Source organism: Hemicordylus capensis, chromosome 17, assembly GCF_027244095.1.
Source record: "Hemicordylus capensis ecotype Gifberg chromosome 17, rHemCap1.1.pri, whole genome shotgun sequence".
Lineage (NCBI taxonomy): Eukaryota > Metazoa > Chordata > Lepidosauria > Squamata > Cordylidae > Hemicordylus > Hemicordylus capensis.
In genome coordinates, this window is record NC_069673.1 from 9,247,938 (window position 1) to 9,273,416 (window position 25,479).

The following is a 25,479-nucleotide window of genomic DNA, read 5'->3' on the forward strand; positions in this document are numbered from 1 at the left end:
AGGAGGAGAGCTGGTCTTGAGGTAGCACTTTGCATTTCGCTTGGAAACCTATCGGCAGCCAGTGCAGGCTCTTTTAAGATCGGGGTTCTATGGTCTCTTCGGCGTGATGGGTCCCCTTTGCTGAGCAGGGTATGTATGTGAGCACTATTCGATATTCTCCTTAGGGGATGGGGCTGCTCTGGGAAGAGTATCTAGGTCCCAAGTTCCCTCCCTGGCAGCATCTCCAAGATAGGGCTGGGAGAGATTCCTGCCTGCCTGCAACCTGGGAGAAGCCGCTGCCAGTCTGGTAGACGATCCTGAGCGAGATGGACGAAGAGTGTGACCCCGTAGAAGGCAGCTGCCTATGACAGGCTCAAATCTCCAAAGGCATTTTGCAGCCCGTGGGGAAAACCAGAAGGATCCTCCCTTGCAGCAGGCCACGCCACCCACCCAAAGATACTGCGGGCTCCAAACTCAGTGACCGCAGAACTTGGCACGAGATGCTGAGGTCTTCACTTTTCCAGGAAAGAGATTCCCACGGGCGAGGAGTTGACTGATGGCCGCCTGGAGCTGGGGGAGGAAGGTCAACCCTCGGCACTAAGTGATGTTCTCGGATATCACCTTTCAGTGGCGCTTCCTTCATTGGCTCTTCCAGCAGCCGGCCCTTCCATCCGGCCGGGAGACCCAACTTTCCACCCCATCAGCACATCCCACAGGCTCGCTGGAGCCACGCGAGAGGCCCGTCTGGTTTGGCAGGCGTCCTCCTACGTTAGCCCGGAAGGCCACAAGTGGAAATCAAGGCTGGAACCCTCTCCCAGCAACGGGTATTGAGAAACCAATCTTCTCCATCACAATGCCATGGGAAAGCATCTGCTTTGCACGCAGAAGGTCCCTGGCAGCATCTTCAGATAGACTTGGAAGAGACGCCAGCCGGCAACTTTGGAGACGCTGCTGCCAGTCAGTGTAGGAGCAAGACGGACCAGGAGTCTGACTCCGTTTCCTACGTTCCCAACAAGAAACCGCAGCAGCAGCACAAAAGACGGGGGATGCAGCATGTGTGCATGGGCATTGACCAAGATGTGCACTAAAGACAGGACGGCCTTGATTCGCGTTTGGGTGGGTGACGACATGTGAGTAGTGGCTGCTCTAAGATATGGGGGCTGAAGCTCCGTGGTAGAGCCTCTGCATGGTTTGCAAGCAGATGGTCCCGAGTTCAGTCCCCGGCAGCTCCAGGTCTCCTGCCCGAAAGCATGGAGAGCTGCTGCCAGTCAGTGAAGGCAGTCCTGAGCGAGGTGGACTAATGCTCTGACTCAGCATACGGCAGCTTCCTGTGTTCCAAACCTGGTGGCTCAAACGGAATGCTTCCCCATACAAATACACAATCACACACACACACACGACCACCAGTAGGTAGGAGAGATGCGTTTTCCTGGCTGCCCCTGAATGAGGCAACTTGGCGCAATTGCGAAAGGGTGACAGGATGTTGCCTTGGTATAAGGCAACCTTGCTCCATCTCGCACAGTCCTGTCAACACTGACCGGCAGCAGCTTCGCAAGGCTCCAGGCAGGAATCTTCCCCAGCCCTACCTGGAGATGCTGCCAGGGATTGAACCCGGATCCTTCTGCGTGCAATGCAGGTGCTCTACCCACTGAGCCATTTCTCCACCCCCCGAGCTACAGACCTTGTCCAGGACAATTCTGATTCACACAGGGGGCGGTCCGCGTCAGCTTTTCTGGGCTGGCAGCAGGAGGCAAGCCGAGGGGAAGTAAGAATTGGGTAAAGGTTTGTTTGGTGGTGGCTGTTGTCGAGAAACTCTTGTTGATCCTCCCAAGGTAGAGAGGAAGTCGAGCCATGCCTCCAGATGTCCCTGAACGACTTTTGTCTCTTTCAGTTGCAGGGTTTTGTTGTCCTTTTTTTAGGCACGCTCATATTCAGACATTCCCGGCGCCGTTGGTCCCCCGAGCAAGGAAATTCGTTTGGCAGGCCCATCCATGGGAAGGGAAGAACTCGGAACGCTCCTCCAGGAGAAGTGCGGGGCTTGTGCCTGACCCCCGCGGGTTCTCCTTCCCCCCACAATTCCTCTCCTCTCCCTTCGAGAGACCCATCATGGCTGCCGCACTCACGGACCCTCTAAAGCTGCCATGCACCAAAGTCAGGCCTGGGGTCTGTCTAACTCAGTGTTGTCTGCACTGACTGGCAGCGGCTCTCCAGGCAAGTATCTCTCCCAGTCCTAACTGGAAATGCTGCCCGAGTTCACGAGAGGGGGGAAACATGTGCTCTACTCCCTGAGCTACCATCCTGACTCTGACTTCGCCTGTCCCTCCCGGCTCAAAACCACCGTAGCTTCCAGCATGCAAGACTAGGTTCCCCACCCCCCACCCCTCCAAATTCTCTGATGTTAGAAAATAGAAATGTATATGGTTCTTGCTCAGAAATGGAGATCTGCGGAAATTCCAGCAAAAGAAGAACGGCTGATGAAGGCATACAAATTCTCTGATGTTAGAAACTGGGGGGCGGGGGGGACATTTAAATGCCCCCCACTCTTCCTTTATTATGGATAAATACTGGTATAGCCTCTATTTAACCTGCATGGTTTAAGGGGGTCGACTTACATGCAGAGTCATCTTCTATATGGGTAAATACGGTACTATGCGGACATCAGATTGCCGGCAGGGGTGAAGTGAGACCCGAACGGACCCTGAACAGAAAGTGAAGATCCCCCGCCCCCGTTTTTTTCCAGAGAGACATGAGCAGGCTGCTACCCAGCAGGTAGAGCCCCTCTATCAGGGGCCTGAGGGCATTCGTCTCCCCCAACTAAACACCACAGACATACTTCACATAGGCTGACGATCCTGACCGCTAGCGCTTCACCAATGCTGCCCCAACAGGCATAAGATGTGGGCAGCACTCCTATATGTGCCGTCTCCACGCTCCATAGGAAGCTGTTTTATACCGAGTCAGACCCCCGGTCCACCCAGCTCAGTGTTGCCAACCCAGGCTGGCAGCGTCTTCTCCCAGGCTGCAGGCAGGAGGAATCGCTCTCAGCCCTAGCTTGGAGAGGCATGCAAGCCGAAGCTTGGGCCCAGCGGTCTTCTGCAGCACACGCGAGAGGGCGGTTGCTGTTCACGCTCCGCGCCTTTGCTTACAGGTAACATGGGCTTCCTGCCCAACGCAGCCCACACCGCTGGGCTTCCAAGGTGCCTCCGTGTTAGAATTCCTGCCGACACTGGAGCTGGAGCACAGCCCACGTCTCAGAGCGATTCCTTCCTGGGGTCATCTGCCCTGATCTGGGCTGACACACATGCAGGTGAGGATCCGTTTCAAACCTTGCCCTCGCTTAGGAGTTCGCCAGGGGGGCTTAGGCAAGCGAGGAAAGACCACCGCTTGGTAGCGGGACTCGTGTTTTGCACACAGGGCCCGGATTCAAACCCTGGCATTCCCAGTCATGGAGGAGAGGTCTATCAACGGCTACTAGCCGGAGGGTTATAGGCCACTTCCAGCCTCAAAGGCAAGATGCCTCTGAGTCCCAGTTGCAGGGGAGTAACAGCAGGAGAGAGGGTGTCTTTAAAACACCTTTTAACTTCGAAAATCAACATCTCAGTGATGGTCAGTGGCCAGTAACCAGAAAGATATAAACACATACTCCATTAGAGTATGTGTTTTAACACAAATGCTAAACATCTGTCAATGTAAGCATCACCATCATTGACTGTGAGCTCTTGCCGAATTTTACACGCTGCTGCAAAGAATTTGGCGACATAGTATGTAATTTGTGAGAACCTCATTACTCATGGGGGGTCCCGTTCCTCGCCTCTACTGCGAGGAACGGAACCGTGAGTGATGCAGCGTTATTGCTATGGGGAAGGGGGGGGTTAGGTTCCAAGCTGGAGGGAAAATTTTAAAAAACTGCCAAAAATGACCCAGAATGGTGAAAAAGCTTATTGTAACATCTTCTGCTGGTCTCCCATGTGCCAAGGAATACCCACCCTCTCCCCCAGACAAAATGCCTTGAAAAATCACAGGAGGAGGTGTGGTTTTTTTGTTTTTTTGTTTTTAAAGAAACGAGCCACCGAATGGCTCCTGCAGATGAAATCGAGTGCGGAAGTAGAGCTCCACGGTCACTTCTGGCCTTCTAGGAACCCCGCACATGTATTTTAACCCTATTGTATCTGCGGATACTGGAGACGGGTGTCTTTTGGATATGGGTGGCTGTGGATATGCGGAACTACGATTCGCGGTTCTGCAAATAACGAGGTTTTCCTGTATTAGAGTTCTGGTCAGATGGCAGAAGGGAGATATAAAACTGATCAAAGTGCCCTGGCAGTTTAGCGAAAAAGCAGTAATAAAGGCACCACAGAATGTCGCCATAAAATCTGCAGTCGCACCGGATATGCCCTGTTGTCTCGACAGCACCCACAAAGCGAGGATTACAACTGCAGAGGATGGGTTATCCGAACAAGAGAGAGCCCACAAGCTTTTTAGAAAGCAAGTTCTATGGAGCGAGGGAGACAGAACTACCCTCCGCCAAACCCAGAGATACCCTGTATGGCAGTGACTGCCCTTTTAACCCACAACTCGGACTCAGTACGAGGCAGCTGCATCTGGCCCGAAGCGAGCCTCGCTGGGGCCTCAGTCCCCCCTCGGTGATATGGGGACAATCCTCCCAAACGGCTGAAAGGCTTGCTGAGAATTTGTGCCAAGAGCTTTGAAGGCCTGAAAGAGCGATTAAAAAATTGCAGCAGGTGGACAACAATCAGCAGCTTTGCTTCTCTTGTCTTACCTTGGAATAGGTTTTGCCGCCTTTCAGCTCCTGAAATAGGAAACAAAAAGGGGGCATTAGGAAATGCTAAGATGCATCCATTTTAGTGCAGGAGTGACGGGATGCATGCTCTTCTTCCCCTTGCTTGGATGCACATGCCCGGCATTCAGAAACCGCTCCTCAGCTGCCAGCTTTTACGCTGAAGGCAGATACTTTTCAGAGTAACAGAAGCGACGCACAGCGGTAACACATTCGGGGGACTCCGCTACTTGCAAGCACTCCTGCTTCAGTGAGCGTTCAGCTAGGGCTGGTTCACTCTTCCGGAAGAAATAAGGCCCAGTTGCCCAGAGCTAATCGAGTTACCCTTCCAGTAGCAATCATTTATTTATTTACTTGTTTTATCTATCATATTGCTATGCCGCAGGCGGTAGACACACATGTGCATCCCTAGGCGGCATACGTAAGTTAGAAAACAGATCTCAAAACAGGAAAAAATGATCAACGTAATTATGATATAAGACCAATTAGTTAATTAAAAGCCTGATAAAACAGATGCAGCTTAAGGGTCTTTTTAAAAACAGCCGGAGATGGAGAAACTGATTTTAAACGGTGAGTGCATCCCAGAGCAGCCACAGAAAAGGCGCCATCCCGAGAAGCCACTAAACGAGCCACGATAGCAGTAACCGGACCTCCCCAGGAGATCTTAATAGACGTGAGGGTTCATGACAAAAGAGGGGCTTTCTTAAATACCCTGGTCTCAAGCCGTTAAGGGCTTGATAGGTAATAACCAGCACTTTGTATTTCGCTCGGAAACCTATCAGCAGCTAGTGCCGTTCTTTTAAGATCGGAGTTATATGCTCTCTGAGTTATCCCGGAGATGCGTCTGACTGCCACATTCTGCTCCAAATGTAGTTTCTGGACTACGTACAAAGGCAGCCCCACATAGAGCGCATTACAGTAGTCAAGCCTGGAGGTTGCCAGCGTATGCCCCACTGTTTCAAGCAGGTGAGGGGTTCTGCGATAACCTCACTTCTGGCTTTTCTCAGGGATGGGGGTTGAAGTCCTCAGGATTCCAGATCTCCAGTACTGGTGGACATAATTTCCAGTCTTTCATTTGTTTAATTTATTGTATTGGACAGATGTTCTGTAGTGACTTTTCATCGAAAAGGAGGGCCATTTACATGTCCAGTTTTTGCAGAGACAGACATTTACTGTCAAAACCTTTGTTCATTTTTAAGGTCACTTAAAATATGTATACCCTACTTTTCCTGCTAAACTTAAGCAGCTGAAAACAGTGCAAAACCATAGCCCACGTATGGCTGTCTGACTTCTTTAGCCCTCTATTCCTTGCTATTCTTGCCATAGTGGCCAAAACCTGTGGTAGCATGCATGAATTGTCCCCTCTGCTAACCAGGGTATGCCCTGGTTTGCATTTGAATGGGAGACTACTGAAAGATGTTCCCCCTCAGGGGATGGAGCTGCTCTGGGAAGAGCATCTAGGTCCCAAGTTCCCTCCCTGGCAGCATCTCCAAGATACGGCTGAGAGAGATTCCTACCTGCAACCTTGGAGAAGCCGCTGCCAGTCTGTGATGACAATACTGAGCTAGGTAGACCAATGGTCTGACTCAGTATATGGCAGCTTCCTATGTTCCTATGATACATTTCCATACTTGGCCCTTCTGAGATGGAAAGCTCCACCAATACTAGCAGCAAAAGTCTCCATTGCCGGCATCGCATCCCAAGAGAGCTCGATATTCCCTGGGTGCATTCTGCCCTGTGCCTTCCGTGTCGAAGCAGGCAGACTCAACTGCAGAGAGGTCGTTTTTCTGGCCTGTGACAACCCGAAGAGCCTCGCCAGAGCAACGGCTCTTTGGCCGCCCTCCCCTGACAGGTAGCCCACGCCCTGCGGTCCCAGTTCTAGACCCAGAAGCAGAACCGAGGCTCCGCGTCAAGAGCGGGGAACTCACCTTGCGGACAGAGACGCGGCAGATGCAGGGGTCCAGGAGGCCGGTGGCGGGGTTGGCGCTCATTTTGCAGACAAAGGTGAACTTCTTCTTCCACCGGACACAGTTCTCCTGAACTTCTTCCCTGTGGCAAAAGAGAGCGAGGAAAGAGCCTTGTGAGCTGGGCAGCTGTCAAGAGAGCCTAGAACCGGCCGTTCTAGAGCAGGCAAAAGGAGAGTGACGTTGCCTCTTTCGTCCCCTTCTTTGACTTGGGTCTCCCATCACCCGCAGGCCACTGCAGTCGGGGATGAGTCCAGCAACACCCAGGGACCCAAGTTGGCAGGGGGGCCCAAGACTTTTCACCTTCCACTGGGGAACGTGGGCAGCTGTGCTAGCTGGACGAACTCCTCAAACAGCTAGATGAACAAGTGAGGGTCCCCATTAAAATGGTTTAGGGGTTCCAGGGGAGCAAGTGGGGAAGGGCCGTGGAACTCCACGACTCATGATTCGACAGAGTGCAAAGAGGCAATCCTCCTCACAACTTGAGGATGCAGTGGGCGAGGGGTTCTGCAACGGCCACCCTTCAGGCTTCTCTCAGGGATGGGGGCAGAGGTCCTCGGGGTTCCAGATGTCCAGTAACTGGTTGTCATCATTGCCGGTCTTCCATCATGTCGCAGGGATTCCCAGGTGTTGACTACAACTCCCAGCATCCCCAGCTGCAACGGCCTTTGGCTGGGGATGATAGAAGCGGCAGTCAAAAACCTCTGGGGATACCTGTTACAGGGAATGCAGAGTCCATTTCCTATTCCAAGGGTTCCCTGGGCCCTCAGAAGTTGCTGGGCTACAACTGCCACCAGTCTCAACCTGGATGATGGGCTCTGCAGTCCAACAACTGGGGAGGGACCCCAGCTTGCAAGCCCCTGCCACGCCCTATCCTCCCTCCCACCCACCTTCGGGGTTGCTGACAGATGGACGGCTCCCTTGACTAAAACCAAGGAATCCCAACTGGAAGTGACTAGAGAGCAAGTTTAGCCACAGGATACAGAAGGCGAGCAGCATTCCGGGTTTCGCCCAGATTTTAAGCATCTCACCCAGATAGCTTAGCCCACCTAGATTCGCCCGGATTTCAGCTTTCATTTAAAAAAAAAAAAAAAAAGCTAAGCTCTAGCCCTCGTAAAAGCGGAGTTATGGAGCAAAACGCGCCGTCACTCTTCTGCTCAGAAAATTATTTTCAAGCCAATTTACATAATGTGCAAATCAGGCACCTGGATTTGGAAAACCGAAATATGGCAACCCTAACAGGGGGGTGGGCAAACCCTCCGGCTGTTGCTGAACTACAACTCCCATCAACCCCAGCCACACTGCCGCAGGGGATGATGGGAGTTGTAGTTCAGCAACAGCCGGGGGACCCAGCTTGCCCGCTCCAGTTTAGGACCTCTGATCCACAACTGGGAAAACCGCTTGTTACAAACCCAACAGCAGCTATTTTGAGCTGCATTCTGCCTGGAAGGGCTCGGCTATGACAGGGGCATTCGACCGGGCGTTGCTTTGCCTAGTCACTCTTGCTCTCGGAAGAACCACAACTCAGAGTCATCACAAGGATGTCCGTCAGAGCTCTTTGGCAGAAGCCAACCAATAAATCAGCATTAATTATCGCTGAATGCAGGCCCGACAACACCACTTCAACACTGACTAGCAAGACGCTTTGTACCGAGCTAACCAGCTCAGCAAAATATACAGTGTGACTTATCAAGCTGGTCTGGTGGCAGCAAGCATGAGCTGTCCCTTTTGCTAAGCAGGGTCCACCCTGGCTTGCATGTGAATGGGAGACCAGTGTGAGCACTAATATATCCCCCCTTAAGGGATGGAGCCACTCTGAGAAGAGCATCTAGGTCCCAAGTTTCCTCCCTGGCAGCATCTCCAAGATAGGGCTGAGAAAGACTCCTGCCTGTAATCTGGCCGAAGCTGCTGCCAGTCTGGGTAGACAATCCTAAGCCAGATGGACCAAAGGTCTGACTCAGTAGAAGGCAGCTTCCTTTTGCACTCTGTGATAATGGACAACTTGTGGATGCAGAGAGGCTACTGTGCTTAAGTGGGTCTTTCCAGCTTATGACAAAGAGAGAGACTACAGTTCTCTGTGCAAAACCATCAGCAGTAGCTGAGAAGAGGGGGAGAACTAAAAAAAACTAAGAGACTGTTGTCACGGTGAACACACACACACACACACACAGAGGCCTATGCACTTTATGAATCAGGAAAGCTCAGCCTAATCTATTTATAGGTCAGCCCCTCAGACAATTAAAGCTCTCAGGCCTTAATTTGGAGTGGAAGCGAATAATAAAAGAGGGAGATAATTCCCACTTTAGAGGAGCTGGAATGATCTGTAGCCACTAGCAAGCCTTTTCGAGAGAGAAAATGGGGGCTTCAATAATTAAAAGCAACTGTCTGCCCTGCAGGCAGAATGCAAGGGAAAGAGATCAGTTTAACTGCAGCCAGAGCTTGCTTGCTTCGTGGGAAGCCCACAGGCAAGAGGTGAGGACAGGCCCTCTCTCCTGCTTTTAATGCCCTGAAACTGGAATTCAGAGACATCTTGCCTCTGAGGCTGGAGGTGGCCTCGATGGCCACCAGACTAGTAGCCATGGATAGCCCTGCCCTCCGTGAATTTGCCCAAGCCCCTTTTCAAGCCTTCCAAGCTAGTGGCCATCACCACTTCCCATGGCAGGGAATTCCATAGATTAGTGAGGTGCCGGATGAAAAGGGACTTCTTCTTGCCAGTCTTCCATTTCCCAACCTTCAGCTTCATGGGATGGCCCCTGGTTCTAGAATCATGAAAAAGGAAAGATTGTGCCGTCGAGTCGGGGTCAACTCCTGGCGACCGCAGAGCCATGTGGCTTTCTTGGTAGAATACAGGAGGGGTTTATTTATTTCATTTATTTATTACATTTTATATCCTGCTCTTCCTCCAAGGAGCCCAGAGCGGTGTACTACATACTTGAGTTTCTCTTTCACAACAACCCTGTGAAGTAGGTTAGGCTGAGAGAGAAGTGACTGGCCCAGAGTCACCCAGCTAGTCTCATGGCTGAATGGGGACTTGAACTCGGGACTCCCCGGTCCCAGTCCAGCACTCTAACCACTACACCACACTGGTTTACCATTGCCATCTCCAGCATGAGACGATGCCTTTCAGCGCCTTCCTATATCCCTGCTGCCTGATATAGCTGCTAGTGTCAGGCGAGCGGGAGAAAAATTTCACTCCGTCCACTCCCTTCCAGTACGTGAATATTCAGGTAGATTGAAGGCAGCTCCCAATACAAGATGTGCACTTGCCCACCACAAGGTCCCGAGGTTTGCAATATGGACACTCTGAGCAGGAAGAGAAATGGACCCTCCTCCGGTCTGGAGATCTCTGCTGCTTAAACACTCACCTGCGACAGGTAACCAGAGCATCCAAGTGTCTGTTGACATAGCAAGCTGCCCGATACCAAGTCAGACCACTGGTCCCTCTAGCATCATCTATACCTGGCCTACACAACGTAAGGCCTGGGGGCTGGATCCGGCCCGCGGGGGCTCTTTCGCTGGCCCCAGGGGTGACCCAAAGTATTGTGGTGCCTGAGGGGAGGTGCAAAATGCCGTCTTGCCCCATGAACCTGATGGGGGTCAGCCCCCTTTCAAAACCGACCTTTGCAAGCGCTGGAAGTGCATGTGGGGCAAAGAAGAGGCACGGCGGCCAGAAGCCGCCTTTCCCCTCCTCGTGCTGTGGGTAATTAATAGTTGCTTTCATGAATATTAATAAAGTAATATTAATATTAATAAAACGTGGTGCGGCCAATGGCGCAGCGGAGAAATGACTTGACTAGCAAGCCAGAGGTTGCCGGTTCGAATCCCCGCTGGTACGTTTTCCAGACTATGGGGAACTCCTATATCAGGCAGCAGCGATATAGGAAGGTACTGAAAGGCATCATCTCATACTGCATGGGAAGAGGCAATGGTCAACCCCTCCTGTATTCTACCAAAGACAACCACAGGGCTCTGTGGGCTCCAAGGGTTGACACTGACTTGACGGCACGCTTTACCTTTACTTTAGTGGTTAGAGTGCTGGACTAGGACTGGGAGACCCGAATTCAAATCCCCATTCAGCCATGAAACTAGCTGGGTGACTCTGGGCCAGCCGCTTGTCTCTCAGACTAACATACCTCACAGGGCTGTTGTGAGGATAAAAATAGCCATGTACTCTGGGCTCCGTGGAGGAAGAGCGGGATATACATGTAAAAAAAAATTAAAATTAAACTAATAATTGTTTTCATTAATATTTTAAAATAATTTTAATGGGGCCATTAAGGTGCTGGAAACATACCTCGGCCCATGAATACCAAGTCATGGGTGGTTCCGGCCCACCAGGGTATTTGAGTCGTGCACACCTGATCAACACTGACTGGCAGCAGCTCTCCAGGGTTTCCGGCAGGCATCTGTCCCAGCCCTACCTGGAGATGCTGCCAGAGACTGAACCTGAGAACCTTCTGCATGTAGAGCAGACGCTCTGCCATTGAGCGATGTCCCCATCCCCAGGGAGAAGCAACTCTTGGGGAGGAGAGCTGGCCCTGTGGCAACGAGCAGGAACTGACCCCCTTTGCTAAGCAGTGTCTGCCCCGGTTTGCATTTGGATGGCCTAGGAGCACTGCCTGCTGTAAGACATTCCCCTTAGGAGAGTCAGGGTCCCCTCTAACAGGGATTCCCAGTTGATGACTACAACTCCCACAATCCCCAAGCAAAAGCCACTGCAGCTGGGGATACTGGGAGTTGTAGTCAACCACATCTGGGAATCCCTGTTAGAGGGAACCCTGGTGGCAAGGCATCGGCTTTGTATGCTGAAGGTCCCAGGTCCAATCCCTGGCAACATCTCCAGGTAGGGCTGGGAGAGACAGACTCCTGCCTGAAACCTTGGAGAGCTGCTGCCAGTCAGTGCCAACAACACTGAGCTAGACGGACCAAGGGTCAGACTCGGTATAAGGGAGCTTCCTGCGTTCCTGTGAGCCTAGAAGCCAGAATGAACATAAGAACATAAACACATAAGCACAGCCCTGCTGGATCAGGCCCAAGGAAGCCCATCTAGACCAGCATCTTCTTTCACACAGTGGCCCACCAGATGCCGCTGGAAGCCACAGGCAGGAGTGGAGGGCATGCCCTCTCTCCTGCTGTCGCTCCTCTGCAACTGGCACAGCATTACTGACACAAGGGACATTCCCAAGGGGACGTGCCTCCATTCTTTCTGGCGAGAGAAGGCCACCGCACCACGTTTTAAAAGCCGGGTTCTCAAAATAAGCATCAGCCTGTCTCATAAAGTCTGGGTTCTGCGTGTGGGTTATTTCTGCCTGCCCACCTCCTGGCTTTTCAAGGGAGAAAATTACAGGGAGCACGTTTTAAAAGTCGACCTGGATGCAGCCAGGAATAGATGCATTCAGCATTGATTTTTTTCTTCTTCCCTTCCCTGGGATGGAGGGAGCGGGGAAGAGATTCAGTTGTGCCAGCTCATCACCGGGACCAGAAATGGCCGCCCGGGTCATACAGAAACAATCCTCAGTCGGTCCTGGGCCCCTTCCACGCCTCTATTCATCTATGTTCTTGCATGGAATTAAGCAAAAGGGCAGAACCAGAACCCAGGCCAAAAGATCCCAGGGAATAAAGAGCAATTCTGGGCAGACTGAGAAACGTGTAGGGCCTCCAATGCCTGCGTTTCGCCAACAACCCACTTAAATGCACCACAAGAGGAATGTGTCGGAGAAGCAGCCCAAGAACTACCATCACCTTGAAGCATGTCAAAACGGAAGTGCAGGCAAGCGGGCAACGCCTTGGGCCTTTTAGCGGCCCAACTTTGGCTAAGCGTGGCCAAGCGTGCAGACTTAACGCAGATGGGAAAGTGGCCAATCATTTAAAAACCCACAGTGAAGTTGGTCACCACGCACAGCTGGGTTGGAACTGGATAAGTCTTGGTTGGGCTCAGTTTGTCAGCCAGACAAAATATGTTACTCATCAAGCTATGTTGGTATGTTGCTCATCAGGACTTCCACTCGCCAGGCATCATTTTTTACTCATCACAGACTAGTAGACTAGTGGATTTCTGCAGCCCTGCTTCCCAGCATGCCTTCCAAGATGACGCAGGGGCTCAAGAGGGCTCCGTTTCTCTTAAAGCACTGCAAGGCGAGAACGGTCATCTCCGCAAGATGCCAGACTGGGCAGAGACTTCTGCTTTGGCCAAAGCTTCACACTGGCCCAATAAACTATTAGCCAGGGAGCTGCACGTAAGGGTGATGGGAGGCGGTTAATAACGCCCAGGCCTGACAATGAACAACACTGCATTAAGCTGATTTTAATTAGTTTCCTTTAAAAAAATAATAAAAAAAAGCAGGCCGCACTTGAAACAAACACTTTTTAAAAAAATTACCAACGCTGTAATGAAGATCAGGCTGGAATAGTTAATAAAACAAATGCCAGAATTATTGCTGGCTGATGTTCCGTCTGCATCGCGTCTTGCTGACACCGTGTTGTGTGCACGCTCGTACGTGTGTCCTGCGAAAGAAAAGGTCCTGTTCCCTTTAAGTTCCTAAAGTCACGGGCAGGCTTTGGCTTTGCTCAGCCAACAGCTTCCTCAAGTCTGACCCGCAAAAACAGAAGTGGGGAAAGCACCCAACGCCACACAGGCAGAATTTCCCCTTTATACACAGAGAGCCAGCGTCGAATTTCCACCTTGCACGATCCCAAAGCCAATGACAGGGCAATAAGGGTCAAAGGCGGAGAGGGGAAGCCACCTTGCAGTTTCCCAGCCCAGGATTCTTCGCCAGACGAGAAGCTTTTTGAAAAATCATGGTGGGATGGGGGAGAGAAGCGACTGTGAGCAAGGGGGAAAGAGCAGGGGTGCCCAGCGGGTAGGGATGACCAAGGGGTCTTGCAGCACCTGAAGGGAGGGGCAAAATGCCTTGCCCCATGCCTCTGGTGGGGGCCAGGCCCTTTTCAAAACCAACCCTTGCAAGCTTGGGGGCCTGGAGCACCTTCCTTAGGGGGCAAGGCTACAGCACCGGGGGCTCTTTAGTTTGGAAAAGAGGCGACTACGGGGACACATGATCGAGGTGTATGAAATTATGCATGGGGGAGAGAGAGTGGGCAGAGAGAAGGTTTTCTCCCTCGCTCACCCCACGAGAACCAGGGGCCATCCCACGAAGCGGAAGGTCAGGAAACTGAGGATCAAGAAAGGAAGTACTTTTTCACCCAGCGTGTAATCCAGCTATGGCAGGGCTGCTCAACTTCGGCCCTCCTGCAGATGTTGGCCTACAACTCCCATAATCCCTGGCTATTGGCCACTGTGGCTAGGCATTATGGGAATTATAGTCCAAAAAGAGCTGGTGGGGGCAAGTTGAGCAGGCCTGATCTATGGAATTCTCCGCCACAAGATGTGGTGACAGCCACCAGCCTGGATGGCTTTCAAAGGGGCTTAGACAAATGCATGGAGGCCAGGGCTATCAACGGCTACTAGTCTGGTGGCTACAGGCCCCCTCCAGCCTCAGAGGCTGCTTCTGAATACCAGTTGCAGGGGAGCAACAGCAGGAGAGAGGGCACATCTTCACCTCTTGCCTGTGGGCTTCCCAGAGGCATCTGGTGGGCCACTATGGGAAACAGGGTGCTGCACTATAGATAGGTCTTGGGCCTGATCCAGCCGGATAGTTCTTATGAAGAGGCAGGGAGGTTGCCAGCAGCCTCTTCTCTCCTTGGCTGGCAAGGAGTGTGAAGGGAGGCGCTCCCTACAAAGCACGCAAGGATGGAGCACACATGAACTGCCCCCTGTTGCTAAGCAAGGTGGACCTTGGCTTGCAGTTGGATGGGTGACTACATGCCTGCTGTGAACTACTCCCCTTAGGGGATGGGGCCGTAGCTCAGCAGTGGAGCATCTGCTTGCAGGCACAGAGTCCCCGGTTCCATCCCTGGCAGCATCTCCAGGTAGGGCTGGGAAGGACTGCTGCCTGGAACCTTGGAGAGCCGCTGCCAGCCAGTGCAGACAACACTGAGCGAGACGGACCAAGGGTCCGACTCAGTATAAAGCCGTTCCCTCTATCGCCCGAGGAGACTGCTTCACCTTGCCTCATGAAAAGGGCTGCCTCTTCCAAAAAGGGCTCTGGCACCAAGCAGAACTGGCCTCTCTCCCTGGGGCGGGAACCGCCCCCCCCCCCAAGACAGCCCTGATTGGGATGCCTCAATGCTTTGTTTACTTTCCACTCTCCGGGTCACTGCGCTTCTATGCTCGCGGTCCGGGTTTCAATCATGCAGCTAAGATCTCAATCGGGGCCAAGCCCTCGAAGCAGCAGTAATCCGCTTGCGTGCTGGCAGCAGATGCCTCGGCCTGGCCTTGCGGCACAGCGCTTTGTCTGGGGATGCCCCAGTGGCCTTGAGGACCGTGTCACGCTCCCTGGCCCTGATCCGGTATGGCCGGCCAGCCCCTTTGGCGAGAAAGAGGTCGCTTCCCACCCTACCTAAAGGTCCAACCGCTCAACGGAATGACAACAGGCGCACGCAGCTGATTCCCCCGCCATCCGTCCTGCCGGGAGCAGCTTTTCCACAGGAAGCAACATTCGGCAAGTTTCCGAACCGTCCTGCCTCAGAGTCGACTCTCACAACAGCAGAGTTGGGATGCAGAGGGGGATCGCGAGAGTCCAGGGCTGAGAAGTCAGCGCTGCCAGCCACGGAGGCAGGAGGATCCAAGCCAAGCCCACGAGGCACTTGGCCGTCGGCTCTCAAGCGAGGCAAGCCGCGGGAGCCCTGGTCAAAAAGGAAGTTGCTCCTGTGGAGAGCCAGCACCGGACAAGGGAAACGGAGCTGGAGGACTGGGGGCCCAGGTGCAAGGATGGTTCCGGCACCTACTTACATAGGGGCATCGGGAAGCTGCCCTATACGGAGTCAGACCCTTGGTCCATCTAGCGCAGCAGTGTCTACCCAGAATGGCAGCGGCTTCTCCAAGGTGAGGAGAGCTGGTCTTGTGGTAGCAGGCATGACTTGTCCCCATAGCTAAGCAGGGTCCGCCCTGGTCGCATCTGAATGGGAGACTGGATGTGTGAGCACTGCAAGATATTCCCCTCAGGGGATGGAGCCGCTCTGGGAAGAGCATCTAGGTTCCAAGTTCCCTCCCTGGCAGCATCTCCAAAATAAAGAGAGAGAGAGACTCCTGCCTGCAACCTTGGAGAAGCCGCTGCCAGTCTGTGAAGGCAATACTGAGCTAGATAGACCAATGGTCTGACTCAGTATATGGAAGCTTCCTAAGGTTGCAGGCAGGAGTCTCTCTAGGGTGCTGCCAGGGAGGGAAACGTGGGACCTTCTGCATGCAATTTGTCAGGAAGCCACACTTAAGGGTCACGGGGGCCACCACTGGCCCCCAGGCCTTACAGGAAACAACGCTGGCGTAACCACACAGATTAACGCAACGTGAATAACGGTGCCTGTGTCTGTACCTGCCGACACAGACTGTGCGAGGGCTGAACCCGACGCGTCAAGAGGGCTCAGGCGATATTGGTATTACTGCCCCGATACGTCACAGCTTAGGGAGAAGCCTTCAGTGCTACAGACCTCTGCACGGCCACATTCCCGAGCCAACGTGGACGTTAGCGGGCCCGGCATCTGCACCGGTCCAATGCCAACACCTTTGCCCGAAAGCCAGGTGCTGCTCTAAGTCAGGCCCGCTCAACCTGGGGGGGGGGCAGCTGTTTTTGGACTACAGCTCCCATAATCCTCAGCCACAGCGGCTAATAGCCAGGGATTATGGGAATTGTAGGCCAACACCTGCAGGAGGGCCCAAGTTGAGCTAAGTGTCTTGGCACTTATACACGTCCCGCTCTCTTCACGCTTGGATCACCCCTGCAGCTGGCTGGGCTTCACCAAGTCGGTCGGAAAGAGCTGCTCGTGGGGAGAGAGAGATCCTGGGCAGGGCAGTCATGAGCTGAAACCCGGCAGATCTGGCTCAGAGACATCCGGATGCAGGTTAAGGAAATGAAAACTCTGAGAGAGACAGAGAGAGAGAGAGGTAGGCAGCAAACAGGCTGCAGCTGGTGTGCAGCACAGAGGTGAGCGAGAAGGTTAGTGCTTCATCAACCATGCGTTTGTCTCCTCACTTGCCGGAGTGCGATCTGCCTGTTCCGGATGCCTCAGTGGCCGGCACTCCAAAGATGGCTTCTGTGGGCAACAGGGGAAGCCGCCCTGGATGGAGTCAGACCCTTGGTCTGTCTAGCTCAGGACAGTCTACACTGACTGGCAGCAGCTCTCCAAGGCGACAGGGAGGAGACTCTCCCAGCCCTACCTGGAGATGCTGCCAGGGATTGAATCTGGGACCTCCTGCATGCAAAGCAGAGGCTCACCTCCACTGAGCTGAGGCTCCATCCTTGTAAACCCCCAATCCTGTCAAGCAGGCAAGTAACATTATACCCATTTTGCAGATGGGGAAGACTGAGGCTGAGACTTGAATCCGGGACCTTCTGCAGGCAAAGCAGAGGCTCTACCACAGGAGAGGTTGGCCATTGCTGCCTCCTGTGCAGTCTGAGATGATGCCTTTCAGCATCTTCCGATATCGCTGTTGCCCGATAGAGGTGTTTCCCATAGTCTGGGAAACACACCATCAGGGATTCGAACCAGCCACCTTTTTAATTATTAAAAATTCATTTTTTGCTGTGCATTTTATCTGGGGATCCAAGGTTGGGAACCCCAGATGTATTCAACTGGCCCCACCACAGAAATTCATGCTGTCAGTCCCAGTTACTCAGGAGGGTGGCACGTTAAACATTACAAGTTCTCACACTCAGTCAACTAGGTATACTTCCCCGTAATGATCACCTTGTAGAGGCTGGATGTTTCTAGTACCCTCTCAGGCCTTAGGATCAAGGCTGGGCAAAATCGGCCTTCCCTCCTGCTGACTGAGCAAAGAGGCATCTTTTAAAAGTGGCGTTTCTCTTTACTGAGCAGGGGGAGAGCAACTGGCCCTATCCAACCCCCGCACAGCATCCCTCCAGTGGCTGTTGCTGGTGTCTCTCTTAGGTTTCTTTTTTAGACTGTGAGCCCTTTGGGGACAGGAAGACAGCTTATTTTTTATTTATTATTTCTCTATGCAAACTGCTCTGGGAACCTTTGCTGAAAAGCGGTACATAAATATTCATAGGAGTAGCTGCAGTTGAACTACAACTCCCATCACCCCCCGCCACAATAAACTGTAGCTAGGGATGAGGGTTATAATTCAACAACAACCCAAGGGCCAAGTTGGCCCAGCCCTGCTCTATATACTAGAGAGGGGTTCCACCATTTCAGCCCTCCAGCTCTTTTGGGACTACAACTGCCATCACCCCCTACCACAGTGGCCGGGCCAGTCACCAGGGATGATGGGAGTTGTAGTCCAACACCCGGAAGAGGGCTGAAGTTGTGCACCCCTGCGCTACCGTATACGGTCACTGCACGACCAAGCGGCTTAAGACCCACGGTCCTACACAAGAACGCTCCCCACCAAAAGCACTGCGTCACGGCCTCAAGGCACCCCCAAAACACAGCCGATTCGTGCGTGGCTCGGCTCGGGCTCGCGTCATCCGAGACAGACAGCCCAGCTCCGCAGAGGAACGTTCGGCAGCTGAGTTCTCGACAGGCTGCTTCTTTCCCAGCACACTGCAGTAATTCTCTGAGCCATCGCCCACTCCGGCAATGGAGAGAGAACAGCTCAGGCACTGGGATGATGTCAACTTGGTTGCCAAGTCTGCGCTCTGCATTCGGTGGTGGGTGACAAGCGCCACGCACACGTTCCGCAGCGAGCACTGACCGAAGGGCGCGCCGACAGGCTGCTACCTCCTCCCACGAGCCAGCGACACTCATGCTTTTCGAACCCACGCAGCGCCCGGGCGGCCCCATCCCCTGCGTCTGGGAACTCTGATTCAGATTGCATCCAAAGCCTGCGTTTCCATCTGCTGACCGAGCTCAGGGTCTACAGAGGGGGCCAAACACGGAGCAGGAGTCACAGACACTTGTGACTAGCCACGTTGAGGAGGAGAAGCCAGATACACTAGCAGGCTGGGGCGTGACGGAAACACACGAGCAGAGCCGGGATTCGGCGGCAATAGAATCAGGGAGATTCTGGGGTATACGAGATCTCTTAAGGCATTAGGACAAGATGAGCCAGCGGGGTGTAGTGGTTAGAGTGTCGGACTAGGACCGGGGAGAGTCAAGTTCAAATCCCCATTCAGTCATGAAACTCACCAATTGACTAGGGGCCAGTCATTTGTCTCTCGGCCTACCTCACAGGGTGGTTGGGATAAACAATTCTATGCCCTGCTCTGGGATCCTTGGCGGGGGGAAATCAGGATATGAACGTAAAAATAAATAGAATTAAAAATGTTTTTAAATGGGATTTTAAAAGCATAGCGCTAATAGGGATAAAAAGCACACCGCTAGTAGCCTATTTGAAAATACCAGTCTGCAGTGGTGCAAATCCCTCCTTAAGCATTTAGAAACATAGGAAGCTGCCTTATGAATCCATCAGGATTGTCTACACTGACTGGCAGTGGCTCTCCAAGGTTTCCAGTAGGAGTCTTCCCCAGCCCTACCTGGAGATGCTGCCAGAAATTGAACTTTGGACCGACGGATGGCTAGTGAGCCAAGCCTAGATTTGTGGATCCCTAACTATTCGAGCGTTCGAGCACCACCATCTTCCAAAAGGCCTCCTCCTCCTCCTCTGCAAGCCATCATAGGGACATAGGAAGTTGCCATATACTGAGTCAGACCCTTGGTCCATCTTGCTCAGTATTGTCTGCACTGACTGGCAGCAGCTCTCCAAGGTTTCAGGCAGGGGTCTCTCCCAGCCCTACCTGGAGATGCTGCCAGGGAGTGAACTTGGGACCTGCTGCATGCAGAGATGGTGCTCTGCCACTGAGCTCCCCTCTTTCCTGTGATCCGGTCATCCCCAAAGGAGAATATCTCACAGCGCTCACATGTAGGAACCCATCCAAATGCAAACCAGGGCACACCCAGCTTGGCACAGTGGACAATTCATGCTCACTACCATAAGGCCTTAAGTGGCACAGCGGGGAAATGCTGGACTAACAAGCAGAAGGTTGCCGGTTCGAATCCCCACTGGTACTATGTCGGGCAGCAGCGATATCGGAAGATGCTGAAAGGCATCATCTCATACTGTACGGGAGGAGGCAATGGTCAACCCCTCCTGTATTCTACCAAAAGGAAACCACAGGGCTCTGTGGCCGCCAGGAGTCGAAATCAACTTGATGGCTCACTTTACCTTACCACAAGACCAGGTCTCCTCCCCTAGTGACCCCTCGATATTACACAGGGTCACACCGTGACCCCTCTGGAACAGGCTTACCCAGCGTCAAAGCCCAGGTATCTTCTGGAACCATCCTTCCCGATATGCTGTCTTTTGACGGCTCAGGTTTGGCCAATAAAAAGGGTGGGGCTGGATTGCCAGAGAGGGCATTTTGTCTCCGCTTGATTTCAATGCACAAGTTGACCTGCGTCCCCGTTTCCAATTGCTACCTTTCAGAAGAGGCAGGCTAGAAACTAGAGTGTTGACGACAGAAAAACCAAGCGCCTGCCCAAGTTCACGGCCTGCCGCTCTGCATTTTGACAGCTGCCAGCCTGTTGCTGAATGCTCAGAACCATCAACACCCCTGTGGTTGCTCCCCTATGAAAGAGGATGGTTTCCACGTGGCTTTTTTCTGTCTTAATCACTTCACAACAGGGCGGTTACCTACCAACATGCAGAAACTACTCCTGGTCCAGTCTTCTCACTATGCATCCTAGAATCTAGGGAGCCGATGCCAGACCATAGGTCCATCTAGCTCAGACTTGTCTACACTGGCTGGCAGCAGCTTCTCCAGGGTTTCAGGCAGGAGTCTCTTTCAGCCCTATCTTGGAGATGCTACCAGGAAGGGAACCTGGGATCTTCTGCAAAGCAGGTGCTCTATCATGGATCTTGGAGTCTTTCCTCACATATGAAGCTGCCTTCAACTGAGCCAGACCCTTGGTCCATCTCGCTCAGTATTGTCTACCCAGACTGGCAGCAGCTTCTCCCAGGTTTCAGGCAGGCGTCTCTCCCAGCCCTACCTGGAGATGCTGCCAGGGAGGGAACCTGGGACCTTCTGCAAGCTGAGCAACGGCCCTGTTCCCAAATCCAGACTGGTACACTAAAATGGCACAGAACCATGCCCCCTCCTTTGGAAGACTGGGGCTAGGCCTTGGACTGGTCATGGGAGATTGGGCCAACTGACCCGCCACATATGTTTCAACCCATTAGCTTTATTACAACCGCGGGTCCGATCCGGACGCAAGCCATCTTGTGCCTGACGTACAAGGCGCCGACTGGACTCGGGGTCCACTTTTACTAAGGCCACGGGTTGACTTTTCGACGCACCTCCTTTCGGGCCCGTCTACCTTCCAGCACACCCCCAAGACAGGCGAGTACGGAACTCGAGAAGACAACAAGGGCCCCCCCGAGGAGGCGGCTCTGGGGTTCCCGATGCAGTCCAGACTCCCGGAGGAGTGACACCAAGCGTCAACCGCGCCGCGGACAGCAAGTGCCAGCACAACCTGCGTTATATAACAAGCGATAAAAATAGCCCTGCTCAGAGAAAAGCTTCATACCCCGACAGGCTTGGGCAGGCCGCACCCAGAGGAACGGCCAGGTGCCGCTCAAATCCACGCCGAAAGCTGACGAGACCAACGCTGCAACCACACCAAGGACTGCCTCCTGCTCGTCCGCCCCTCTCGCCCCAGCCGGCAAAACCAAACCAAGTTTGCCTGACTCCAACCTTGGCGGCACCCTGGCAGCGGATTTTGGACTACAACCCCCATCATCCCCCAGCCACAGTGGCCCATCGGCCGGGATGGCGGGAGTTGTAGTCCAACCGGCACAGGAAGGCCAAGGTTTTGCAGCCTGGGCTTCGAGAGAGCAAGGCGGACCCCACACGGCACACCCCGGGCCCTCCTGCAGATGCTCAACGACAACTCCCATCGCCCCTGACGACCGGCCCCTGCGCCTGGGGATGATGGGTGTTTCAATCCGGAGACAGCGGGAGGGCTGAAGATGTGCAGCCCTGCTGTAGATGGAGTTGGGAAAGGTTTTCCGTGGGGGTTTCCTGTTTGTTTATTCGATTTATTGATTATTTGTTCTTTAAGACTGGGAAAGGACCTGCAGAGGTAACATTCAGAGCTGGAGATGACCCATAAGAACATAAGAACAGCCCTGCTGGATCAGGCCCAAGAAGGCCCATCCAGTCCAGCATCCTGTTTCGCACAGTGGCCCACCAGATGCCGCTGGAAGCCACAGACAGGAGCTGAGGGCATGCCCTCCCTCCTGCTGTTACTCCCCTGCAACTGGTACTCAGAGGCATCCTGCCTTTGAGGATGGAGGTGGCCCACAGCCCTCCGACTGGTGGCCATTGATAGACCTCTCTTCCATGAAGTTGTCCAAACCCCTTTTAAAGCCATCCAGGCTGTTGGCTGTCACCACATCCTGTGGCAGAGAGTTCTACAAGTGGGTCACACGGATCATTAAGTGGATCATTAACCCACTCAGTTAATGCACAGCATCCCCAGCTGAAGGAAGCTGCAGGCCCAACATCTGCAGGACCTGGATTAATGCCTTCTCTTCTCTCACCTTATATGCCCACCTATCCGGTTCTAGGCTGTGCTGGGGTCTCTCCACCAAGGCAGGGATCCAGGAATGACACAGACCTCTGGCAGATCCCAAGGCAAATGTAGCAGAACGACGACGACAAATATTTATATACAGCTTTTCAACAAACGTTTCCAGTGCGGTTTACACAGAAAAATAATAAATAAACCAACCCACCAAGACAGCCCCCTGTCCCCAAAGGGCTCGTCTAAGGCTAATCTAAGTTAGTCACCAGCAACAGCCACTGCAGGGATGCTGTGCTGGGGGCGGATAGGGCCAGTTGCTCTCCCCCTGCTAAACACAAGAGAATCCAAGGTGCCTCTTTGCCCAGTTAGGAGGGGTCCTCAGCTAGCTTATAGGAGGATGCCACACAACAGCAAGGCAGCATAAAAGGAATGTGGCCCCCACAGATTCTTGGAATAGAAGAACGCATGTTTTCATGGCTATTGCCCAGACAGGGCGATTGGCTCTTCCGCTTTCCCAGAGAAGGCTCCGGATCTTAAAAGGGATCTCGCCCAATTTTTGAGCACCTCTGCAAGGGTTGTCAGCTCCCCAAGCGACTCCTCGGAGTTTCAAAGCGAAGGCAGAGCCATCGGGTCACAGCAGAGCGGTCGGTTCAGGCTTCCTGTCCGCTTTGTGGGGGAGGCCCCAGCGGGATGGGGTCACACAGGGCCCGGGGCCCTCCCGTCCACCCACCCCCCGAATGGTTGGCCTCATCCCCACCCCCCAAGTTGGAGGATTCAAATTCCTGGATCCAGTCAACTCTTAATTTAAACAACTGGCCTGTGATAAGTTATGCATTTTTACAGAGCGTATTTCAAAAGGACAGGCAATAAAAAGGAAGCACGTCAGGAATTCATCCAGATATGAATAGTGTGGGGAGCTGAGAGCAGTTTACCCTTTCACACTGGAACTTTGCCACTCAACTAACACAATGGGCACAAAGCTGAGAACGCACACACACAAAGAACTCTTCACCCAATGCACCGTTTACCTAGGCCGCGATCCAGCCAAAGCCAAGCCCTTGAAGTGTAATAGAAGTGACTTCAATCCCTCCTGCTGAAATCCGTGGGGCTGGCACTGGAGGAATGCATGATCTCCAGCTGTAAACCAACATATGGGTAAAGTGTGGCCGATAGCACAATTAACTGAATTGACTGTGTGTTCATCTGCGTGATGGCCAAGAGAATCAACCTGAGTTTTATACAGAGTGGCCGGCAGCTCCTTTGTTTACAACTGCAAATCTCAATACAGTAAATTCTAAAGCTTAGAACCCCCCCCCCCCCGAATTATAAGATGACTGTATGTGTTCAACCATCTTTATTCAGTCCATTGACCAGCAAAACTATGCGTGTTATGCTCATAATTACTGGTCCTGTGGTAGCAAGCACAACTTGTCCCCTTTGCTAAGCAGAGTCTGCCCTGGTTTGCAGTTGAATGGGAGACTACATGGGTGAGCACTGGAAGCTATTCCCCTTAGGGCAGGGGTGGGGAACCTTGGCCCTCCAGCTGTTTTTGTGGCTGGGGATGATGGGAGTTGTAGTTCAAAAACAGCTGGAGGGCCAAGTTCCCCACCCCTGCCTTAGGGGATGGGGCCGTTCTGGAACACCTGTATGCTTGCCTGCAGAAGGTTCCACGTTCCCTCCCTGGCATTGCCCTTCTCCTGCTGGCAACCTTGGAGAAGCCGCTGCCAGTCTGTGTAGACAATCCTGAGCTAGATGGACCAAGGGTCTGACTTGGTATAAGGCAGCGTCCTGTGTACTGAAGAATAAGTTGAAATTGCATTTTTAACGCTGCTAATGATTACCCTAAAGCAGTACCAAGTGCATTGAAAAGTGGAAATCAAGTATTTACAGTTTAATTGTATGTATGTATGTATGTATGTACGTACATATGTGTGTATGTGTGTATATCACACACACACACACACACACACCCAAGTGCTTTAGTCTGGCTGGATCCTGCCCTTCATTTGTTACCTTTACAATGGCAACAACCACAAGCATCAACACCTTTGATGCAGTGTTGGATTCAGGAATAGAATTCTCTCCATGGCCATAAGCCGAGAGGGCTGAAGGTAGAAGAATCTCTCTCACCCAGTGATCTTCTCCTCTCCTCTCTTACCAGACCCCAACAAGGGGTGGCTAGGAGATTTCCCGGGGCCTTTGTTGAAAGGCAGGCTACTGGACTAGGAGGCCACTAGATCTGACCCGGGAAGGCCCTTTTCTAATTCACAGAGAGCCCTTTGGAAGGAACTGGAGTGCCTCTACTCGGGCGGGGTTTGCCAAGCAAAAGGAGAAGCAGCCGAAGGATCCTGCCTCCTTTCTGCATCTTTTAGTGACTGACTATACTACTCTTGTCTTGTGTGCTGAGGGTTTAGTAAACTGAAGTAACCCTTGCAAAATGACTGTACATCACTTTTTTTTTCTTTCTTAGAACAGCCTCGCCCACGGGAGAGGAGGAGGGATTCTTGAGAAGGAGAAAGAGAAAACCACAACACAGATGCATTTTGTCTCTCTGTGCTCACAGGCAGAGTCACTCTCCCTCCCTGCCTGCCTCCCCTCAACACACACACACACACACACACAGTTTGTGAACATAAGCACAACTGTTTATCTCATGGAAGCAGCCTTCTCAGCCCAGGCACGGAGTGATTCAGGGCCCAGCTGAATGGTACCACATCGAGATGAGCTCAGAATCATGACTCCGTGATATATGCACTGTGATTGCCAGCGGGGGCAGTGATGGGGACCACGGGCAGAGAGCAAGCCTGCAAGAACAATCCAAACAAAAAGGGCTGAGGGCCGAACGGCACCATTTCCCAGCGGCGCCTTTCAGCGACGCGACGGAAGGCGCTCAGACTCGGGAACTCGAGTAGAATCGGGGAGACCTGCACACCCCAGAACTGGGACGGCTCGACCGGAGGCTCTCCGGTGCTGGGACCACAGCTCCCATCATCCCCAGCAGCTGCTTGTGACAGGGGGGTGATGGGAGTTGTAGTCCAACGGCAGCTGGGGAGCCTCGGGCTGGCCCCCCCATGCACTGGACACCTAGTGGGCTCAGGGTGCAACCTCATCGGCACCACAGAAGCTATAAACCAGAGCTAG

At 52.9% G+C, this 25,479-nt stretch overlaps 1 protein-coding gene across 5 annotated transcripts in view; it reads right to left on the bottom strand.

Moving 5' to 3' along the window:
• The window catches only part of EEIG1 (estrogen-induced osteoclastogenesis regulator 1), a 60,144-nt gene that overhangs the window by 18,786 nt on the left and 15,879 nt on the right, over positions 1-25,479 (bottom strand). For all 5 annotated transcript variants that reach the window (XM_053282363.1, XM_053282364.1, XM_053282362.1 and 2 more), the window contains exons 3-4: positions 6,706-6,826; positions 4,760-4,789 (exon numbers count right to left, since the gene is read on the bottom strand). In XM_053282363.1, coding sequence (XP_053138338.1) covers positions 4,760-4,789; positions 6,706-6,826 — 151 coding nt within the window. The remainder of the gene's footprint in view (positions 1-4,759; positions 4,790-6,705; positions 6,827-25,479) is intronic.